This window comes from Rhagoletis zephyria, unplaced genomic scaffold, assembly GCF_001687245.7.
Source record: "Rhagoletis zephyria isolate East Lansing unplaced genomic scaffold, Rhagoletis_zephyria_1.1 Rzeph_scaffold_01285, whole genome shotgun sequence".
NCBI lineage: Eukaryota > Metazoa > Arthropoda > Insecta > Diptera > Tephritidae > Rhagoletis > Rhagoletis zephyria.
The window spans coordinates 121,015-130,662 of record NW_016158369.1 but is presented as its reverse complement, the minus strand read 5'-3'; the positions used below and the strand labels follow the sequence as shown (position 1 = coordinate 130,662).

Genomic DNA, 9,648 nt, shown 5'->3' with positions numbered 1-9,648 from the left:
AACTCACTTATCACACTAATCTCATGTACAGTAGACTGGGTCTAAAAAGCAATCCAATTAACCAACTATCAAATCTATCAATTCTAGCAACAATCTTGAAAGCTCTTTTCTGTCTTTCGACTAATTGAAAGATCAAAGATCTGCTAACTAGGAGGTCTTAGCGTTATTCTGTTTTTCCTTTGGCAATAAATTTTCTAAATAAAATAAAATAACATATATTTTTCTTTATAAACAATAAAATGCAAACAAAATTTAATTATACAATTCTAACATTAAATAAATTAAAAAAATAAATAGTTAAAAATATAAAATGATTTTCTAAATATTAAATGAAATTAAAAAAATGTATATATTTTCCTTTTTAAAACAATAAAATCTAAAAATTCAAAGATTAAATCAGACCAATATATGCCCTTTTTGCTTAAATTTTAAAATTGGGGCAAAAAAAGCCTGATATTTCTCTTAATTTCGCTTGATAAATTTAGTCCAGTTCCAATTTATTTTATCCCCTCCAAATGAGAAAATTCTTGAAGATCCTTAAAGTGGCCCCTTCATTCCAATATCTTTTAGTTACTGGATTGAGAAAGTAGGATATACATAGTCGGATTAATATAAATTGAGAACCTTTTAACGTGATCCGTTACATATGCACTTAACTCAAGATATTTCATTTCACATATCACTATATCAGTGTGCGAATAAAAATCCCTATATCCGCATTCAATTTATACTAACAAACCGTTAAAGTTTTTCTTTGAAAGAACTAGGGGCACGATATTGAACCGAAATTGAAAAAAAATTAACTCTGATCATTGGTCTCATTTTCCCAATTCGGAAAGTATGTATGTATATAATTGAGGTTCTCTTGAAAATACGATTTTTGACTTAAACGACTAAATATTGTTTATGGCCGCGGGCATGTCACACATGTTGGTGTACTTATGAAGATACCTATTTGTGAAATTTTGATAAAACAACTTGTCTTGAGTTAGGCCATTTTTTCTTTAAAGAAATATTTCGTTCCGTTCACAACGATTAACTACCTATAGATGTAGTTTAACAGGTCTATTTTTCACATTACGGAAGATTTTGAAAACGACAAATTTCATTACCGCGATTCTAGGTACGTTGGTAATGCAGTTAAAATATTCAGCTAAGAAAGAAATGTGGAAACTCTGGTATTGCATATTTCACGGGGTAATATTTTGTTACCAGCTTATGGCATGGTGACAAAATTTTCGGTTACAAGAGTAGATCGAATGCAAAAAGGGTTTAAATATTGACACGAACTTTATTTACCTGTTACAAAATGTTTATTACCAGCGCAGAATAGAGCTGTTAGATGCCATTTTTATACGAACTTAATAAATATATAAAAGTTTTAAAGCAAAACTTATTTTTGTTAATAAAAAGCCTACAAGTTGTTTTATCAAAATGCTACAGATATATTTGTAAGTCCTAAACGATTTCTGACGATTTTATAATTCATTAATTAGTTAGTATTTTATATATGCTTGTGTATTTATGAAGATGACTAGAAATGAAACGAAAATTTATAGAAGTTTTTAAAGAGCAGTTTATAGTATGGTTTTACGACAGTAAATATTTAAAGAGTTTCTAAACGTGTCGTCGGGTTCAAGTTGTACATAAAGTTCAATAAATTTATACTAAATGAATAAAATAAACTAACAGAACACATAGAGCAGTAAAATAATACGTATTCATTAAAATATCCCTAATATATTGAAAAAATATGTACATTAGATCGTACCAACTTACAAGCAAACAAAAAAATGCACCGAACACCCCTGAGTCTAAAGTATTTGTGCCAGGCAATTTCAAATTTTTTTGTTTGCCAAACGCAGGGGTTGCCTTTTTACATTTTTCGGTTACATTTATATTTAGCATAAAAGAATATTTCAAAACAAGTAGTTCTACAGGAATAGTTAAAGTACTTCCTTAGCAAAGGTTTAGTGATTTTTGTTGAGCTTTAATTTACTCTCACAATGGTGGTGCATTAGGGTGGCAGGAACTGAGGACTCGTGAGCCCAGCACTATAATGTGGTACTTGAGGCCAATGAACTTCGCAACAAAAAAATGCTTCTTCTAGGCAAGGACACTGAAAAATCATACTTTAAGATTCGTCTGTAAATGCCGAAGATATAAAGAAAAGTAAAAAGTAATTGCCTTGCAGAAATTCTTTATACTCGGTGGTATATGGCGAACTTTTTCCGACGCGATCTAATGCACATATACATACATATGTACATATCGTTACTTCATATAGAATGGCTCTAACTCATTCAAGTTCAGATTTATACAAAGGTGTCAAACAGCTCACAATATACATATCTAATAGAAATTGAAAACAAATATTACGCTGCAGCGTTAGAAAAATATTATGTTTAATAAAAATCAATTCTTCGATGTAATTCGCAACTGTAGAACTTTGCTTTTTGCCAAATTTTCAAACTATGTTTGCAGAAACGGAAATGTGAAATGTGGGCCTGTCTATATTAAGGTAACGATATGTATATATATGTATACAAATAAGTACGATGAGTAGAATATATGCATCTGGGATGCCAAAGTATGATTTCAGCTAAGTCCAATTTATTTACGAATTTATTTGTGTTAAGTAGTTTTCGTTTCTTTAAAATTTCGTTTGATGTCTTAGGCATAAAAACAATATGCATAACTGCGTTAAGTATGCGTTAAATGTTTTGCTAAATTCCTTTAAATTATGAAAACATGAATTATGAAAAAAAATCAAAGTGCTTTTGTTGAGTTGCATTAAGTTGCTTTTGGAACGAATGACTTTTTTTTAATACTTGAATTTTATTTATTTTATGTTTTTACTCTACTAAATATTATTATTAATAGTATAATAAGTATGTATATGGATAAGTGGAGTCAGTTTTATTAAAAATTAATATAGATATGTATGTAAATTTGTAAATTATTATCCATTAATTTCCATCTCTCTTGCTTAGAATCAAATCAAAGGTCGGAAATCAACTGAAATTATAAACTTAAGAAGAAGAAAACTTAAAATTAAAATAAAAGTAAATAAGAAAAAAATGAACTGAACCGTTCGACTCACTCACGACTCACAGTGCAATTCGTCACTATCATCACCGGGACTACAGTTTTTGACGCCATCGCAGCGTAGTTTATCAGAAATGCAGTAGCCCTCCTCGCATTGGAAGTGGTATGTTGATTCGCAGAGTAGACCAGTGGACGGCGGTCCAGTCTTGTAGTCTTGTATTTCAGTCCATACAATGCGGAAGCCCTGAAAAAGTGCAATGCAAAATTGAAGATACTTATGTATGTATATATGTTGTTATTAATTTTATGTACATAATTAATTGAGTGAAAGGCTCCATGTATTCTATTTTCTAGGTCGCTGAAACCGCCTGTCGTTAGGGCTCTTTGATTTTAATTAAGATGCAGTAAGTTTGTGGGTATTTTCTTTGCTCATTGCTAAAAGAGCCCTGCTTTAAAATTATTCATAGGACTGCCCAGAACTTCCGGGTAATCCTGTACTGTCCTGTACGGCTAAATCTCTGTCTAGCTTAAGCATGGTCAATTTCGGAGACTGTGCCCTTAGTCTCTCTGACCTAGGCTCCCATGTGCAACGCGTGGGACACATTTGGTTCGTCTGCGTCCCATTTTCATATATGTCCACCTTACCTATATAGGATTGGTAAGAAATCGACATGAGGTCTCTCCTACAGTCATTCACTAGTTGAGATCTAACAGAGATAAAAGAGCGTGCCTGAATTGCCGCTTGGCTGTTTGGGAAGGTATTTAACTACTTGCATTCCCGTGGGTGCAAATATTTCGGTCTGGAAAACGCTTGCATGGACCGATAAAAATATCTATCGATAATAAATCGAGCAGAACGTTCAAAAAATCCTTTCGACAGGATCGGACTAAAGCTGTGTACATCCAGTGCAGTGGTTTTAATCAATATCTATTGCCTAACATTCTTTTGGCTCTATGGAGAAACTACTAAGTCTCTAATTAAATGTAGAGCCCAGAATAACTGCAGGGTATTTAATCTTGTTTGACACATCCAGTTCCGTTTCCTCAAATCTTGGTTTAGTGAAATTAGGTAATTTTGTTTAACTTGGGAAAAGTATAATGCCGTTTTTTTCGGGGTTCACTCAAAGAGAACAAGGGTATGTACTATTCAGAGGACTTTGGTCTTCCCCATGACTAACTGATCCTGCTTGCCTTTGACTCTTTGTAAACGTCTAGCAACTCGAATTCTTGGTAAGTAGTTGGGCTGGATTTGTTTGAGTAGTTTATCCTATTTGAAGTTTTCTGCATCTTCGAACCAACCCAAAAAGGCTTTAAGTTGAAAAGTAGAATTCGCCTTAATTTTGTAATTGACGTATAACTATAGTTTACTGGCTAAGTATTTGCCCAAATTTCTCCATAAATTCGTAGTTTCATAAGCAACACTTCTTCATGGTAGATATGCAGTAGAAGGTTTGCCATTGTCCCCTAAAATACGTCAATTTTTCCAGCATACTTACCGGTGCACCAACGGTTTTATCGCTGGTTGTGAAACTGATACGAACAGTTTGTCCAGTGGAAATATGATACCACTGTTCGATTAGTGTTTTCTCCCCACACAATTCCATTGGCGGTTGATCCGAATCGATATTTAACCAAAGACGCAATACAGCAGCAGGACAGCCACGACCTAAAGTTATGGAAAATTATCAGATTATTTATATAATACATATAAACATACATATGTAGGTACATTTCTGCTTATAAGCGTATTAGAATAAAGACATTAGAAAGCAAAAACTTAGACTCACTTGCTGGATCGCCCTCGATTGAAAAGTGTTCAAAATTTATCGATAACTTATATCCCGGACGTGCGGTCATTATCCAATTGCATGCCATCGATGCCATGCCACGACCAGGCGCCTTATATCCAGCTGGATAGTTAGGTGAGGTGATAATACCAGAATCTTGATTGGAAAAATTTCCGCCACACTCGCCAACATCGGAACGTGGCGTTTCGAAGAAGTAGCGTGCTTTGAAACCGCTAGCTACATTTTCTTGATCCGTATGCAATGTGATGCGCAGACCCACTGCACCCCTAGGGCTCTCTACGGGGCCGGGTGCTGTCAGACCACAGTAGCGACCAAGAAAACGATCGTTGTTATCACGATATACAACATACATTTCCAGCCAGTCTTCAAAGCAAGCGCCAGAGCTGCGAAAGAAAATGAAGAGAGAATAAATTAAACGATTCTCTGTCGTTCAAGAAAAATAAAGTAAAAAATAAAATAAAATAAAATTATGGTACAATGCTATTTACCCATAAGCTCCCGCAGTGGCATTTGAGTTACCATCCGCTTTTATTTTAAAATGATCGAAGACAATCGTGACCTGCTCATTTGGTTCGCCTAGAAAGAGATACGAACAATTCGTGTCCGATGGATAATTGGATGGATAGCGAGGACTATTGAATTCGCCGCGTTTCTTCGAATTGCTCACATATGTGAAGCTACATGTGCCGTCTGGTGCTGCTGTGCCAGGTATTTTGTATTCGGTTTCAAAAGTATATTTACCCTTGAAACCGCGTCCTTGCAGCTCGCCGGAACTGAAAACCATCGCTAAGCGCGGTCCATCACTGAGCACTCGCTGTGTTTCATTGCCACACAATTCATAGTCGAATTTGTCGTAGGCATCGGCAGTTTCTTGTCCTTTCAGGTAGATCTTCAGATAACCATCCGTGCAATTAGATCTGTGGAAGCGCGAAGATTTGCCGAGGATTAACATAAATCATGTAAATTTTCCGAAGTGTCTTGCTTACTTACTCGCTTTTATCCTTGTGCTCTACCTTAGGTATATTGAAAGCAGAGAATTCAAGACGTACTCGTTCTAGATGCTGAGCATCTTGCATACCATAAATGAAGTACCTTAAAGTAGTTTGGTAGAATGTTAGTGACCAAAAACTGGATATAGTGGTTTCAGGGTAATTTTAAAATGAATTGTCTATTTATATAAAAGCGCCCACTTCATAGATAGAGTGAATAAGGATTGAAATGTAGAAAATAAAAACTTGCAAATAAAATGAAATTAATACACCGTGCGATAAAAAAAAATCGGAACACACTATGCAGTCAATATATTCACGAAATTGTGAGCCAACCCAGCAAAAAACACGATTACCACAGAAGCGAAAGTGTAAACGAGCTANACTTCATAGATAGAGTGAATAAGGATTGAAATGTAGAAAATAAAAACTTGCAAATAAAATGAAATTAATACACCGTGCGATAAAAAAAAATCGGAACACACTATGCAGTCAATATATTCACGAAATTGTGAGCCAACCCAGCAAAAAACACGATTACCACAGAAGCGAAAGTGTAAACGAGCTAGGCGATGGGAATCGCTTACGCTTTCGCTTCAGGAAGGCCTTATTTTAACATGGGCATGTCATTGGCGGTAAGCCCTTACCCGCAGCATTACCTTCAAACGAAGGGAGAACGCATGGATAAACAGAATCCAGAGAAGCGAACAAAAAATGCCTTACAGAGAAACTAATGTATTTAGAATGCCCAGATGAGTACATACTTATTTATATTAAATCAGAAAATGTCTTAAAAGATTAAAATTAATTAAAATTTTTATAAATCAGTTTTTATACAAACATATATATGTATTTGGGTATTTAGATTTTACTTAAAAATCGGTATGTACATACATGCATATTTAATTAAGCTTAAAATTGTACTTCCTCACTCATGTACTTCACTTCATTGACTGACTTCAACTTCGCTGCAAATTGAACAAAGCAAAACATGATTTTTATGCGAGACAAATTTCCACAGAAACTAACGGTAGAAAAAGATTTGTTTGATATTCATTCTATTTTTCAGCTGACCAGGATGCAGCATTCTACTTTGCATTCCCCGAAATGAAGCAAAGAAGCGAAATAAACAAAAAATATTGTAGGACATTCTACTTTGCATTCCCTGAAATGAAGCAAAGAAGCGAAATAAAAAAAAATATTGTAGGACATTCTACTTTGCATTCCCCAAAATGAAACAAAGAAGCGAAATAAATAAAATATTGTAGGACATTCTACTTTGCATTACCGACAATGCCTAAAAGAAGCGAAAAAATTCGAAGGCATTACAACGCTATGCCTTCTAGTACACGTTACCACTAAAAGCGATTACCGATTTTTTGCTGGGAAATATAGTAAAACTGCGTTTTTAGTTTTTCTTTTTGATGTCAGAATTTTTTTCAAAGGACTTTGAAATTTCAAAGATAACAGTGATTAAAAAAAAATTATTTTCAAAATTCAGTGCTGTGTAGAATAACAATATTGACACCAAATGAAAGATAAAAATCTATATATTTAATTTAAAAACCTTAAACCTTTTCAGTTTAAAAGGATGAATACATGATAAAAACATAACAAGGTAAAGCCATTGAGAGGCAGTCTGACGTTTGCCAACAATATAATTTTAAAATCAAAACTCAAACTCACACACACATTCTCATTTTCAATCTCAAACAACAACAATTGTGAACAATTTAATTTTTTTATTTTCAATTATATGATTTTAAAATGTTGGCAAACGTCAGAAAAAAATCATGGCCGACAAATTGAGAGAATGAATTTACCTTGTAATGTTTTTGTCATGGGATGAATATGTATTGAAAATGCTCTTTTAATAAATAAAATTTTTTAAGCTAATAAAGTAAGAAGGACCAAATTCGCGGATGGGGCCGAGTGTATATTAGTACTTAACATATAATATTTTTCAAACATTTTTTCAATGAAAAGCTTCAAGGATATTCAAACGTTAAATTCTAAAAGGACATTCTCAATACCTAGGCATCCTAATGCACCAAAAATTTTAATTGGGTGTAATTCTAGATAATTGATACCCCTACTGTTTTTCAACAATGTACAACATTTTTTTTTTAATATTTTTTTGAAATAATCACATTTTTTAATATTTGAAGTCCTATGAAAAAAATCATGATGTCACAGAGAACGCAGTTTTACTATATTTGGACCTTGGTTTCGCGCATATATTTATGTTTGTGCGTTTAAAATTTGAAGTGAATAATAAAAAAACAAAAGGGATTAAACCACGTTTCNCCCTTGGTTTCGCGCATATATTTATGTTTGTGCGTTTAAAATTTACTGTCGCACGATGATATAGATAAAGTAAAATTTGAAGTGAATAATAAAAAAACAAAAGGGATTAAACCACGTTTCGTTGTATGTAAACAATTTTCTAGGTTTCAGCTTGGATAATTACCTTAATGTTCGCAATATTTTATTTATATTTAAAATAATGAGATGCGGTTAATCGTGCTATCTTTTTAAAAATTCGTACACTGTTCATCAATCTCACAAGCATAATAACATTGCTCCACATCACACAACTTTCTAGAGGCTGTTAATGTTTTTGTTCTTTGTAGTGCTGACAGATTGTGGAATTCTTTACCAGTGCTAATTAAATGTAAAAACTCGGTCAGATGCTTTAAAACGGCAGGCAAACATTTTCTTTCTCTTTTCTGGTATATTACCTCTGAGGGCAACCGTTTACGAAAGGTCCTATCTAAAATTCCAGCTCCCCAAATTATAATCAAAAGCCTAACGGTGAATGGACCTCCTCTTGTAGCGAATTGCTAGATGTTCTCATGGGCACCCACTTCCCTGGGTGTACTGTAGAAGCAAAGGCGGATCGGCCAAATCAAAAGACTGATCCACGCTCATTGTAATCAGCGTACAATGCAGGCGTCCCCTTGTCTTCATGTAAGCGCCGATTGAAATCCAACGTGTTCCGTTATAAAACATATCTGGCTATATATTAATGAGAAGAGATCCAAAACTCGTATGCAAATCGACCGCCCCATTATTGGCATGGTTGTCGGTGTACCTACAGGGCACTGCCTAATCGGAGCGCATGCTACGCGAATGGGTTACCCCGCTAACGATTTCTGTAATTCCTGCAGGGACGAGGAGGCGGCGGAGAGTGTAAAACACGATCTCTGCCACTGCCCTGCTCTGACAAGGCCAATACTTACTATTTTTAATGACCATGCTCTTCGGTGTTTAGCTCACCTCAACTCTGTGAACGTCCGCGACTTTTAGCGATACGTTAAGGTCACACGATGGTTCTATCACACTGAACCAAAAATCCATCTCTGGATCAAAGAAAAACTTTCCTTACTTTAAGGTCGAAAATTCTTCCGAATGAGTAAAAAATTCTCCCGATAACGTAATTTTTCTTTGGAATGTGTAAAAACGTACACGAAAATATGGAACCGTGGATGTAATCTATCATTTTGAAGAAATGTTGGGCATGAAAAGAGGATACAACTTCTTTAGTGCTGTTTCGTTCCCATTTTTCTTCATTTTAATTGCTGTTTTTCTTCAATTAAGAGAAGTTTTTTTGGGTTCATATGGGAAACTAAGGGCAGAAAAAAAGAGCTCGTATATAGTTATATCACAATGGGCGGAATTGGCCTAAGTGTGTCCTTTGCCGGACTGTGCGGAGTGGCAATCACCGTAACCTAACATAACTTTGTTTCTGTTATTGTTAAAGCTAATTTTTTTTAATTGTTCCGGTGTGGAAACCCCCGAGG

At 34.5% G+C, this 9,648-nt stretch overlaps 1 protein-coding gene across 4 annotated transcripts in view; it reads right to left on the bottom strand.

Annotated features, from left to right (window-relative positions):
* The window catches only part of LOC108363453 (uncharacterized), a 128,585-nt gene that overhangs the window by 6,954 nt on the left and 111,983 nt on the right, over positions 1 to 9,648 (bottom strand). The window contains exons 9-14 of one of the 4 annotated variants that reach the window (XM_017616824.1): positions 5,847 to 5,948; positions 5,345 to 5,773; positions 4,836 to 5,239; positions 4,545 to 4,714; positions 3,104 to 3,292; positions 2,908 to 3,031 (exon numbers count right to left, since the gene is read on the bottom strand). In XM_017616824.1, coding sequence (XP_017472313.1) covers positions 3,104 to 3,292; positions 4,545 to 4,714; positions 4,836 to 5,239; positions 5,345 to 5,773; positions 5,847 to 5,948 — 1,294 coding nt within the window. In that variant the 3' untranslated portion in view covers positions 2,908 to 3,031. Of the gene's footprint in view, positions 1 to 2,907; positions 3,032 to 3,103; positions 3,293 to 4,544; positions 4,715 to 4,835; positions 5,240 to 5,344; positions 5,774 to 5,846; positions 5,949 to 9,648 lie in introns of those variants that run through there. The other 3 variants (XM_017616822.1, XM_017616823.1, XM_017616825.1) reach the window with 3 other exon arrangements.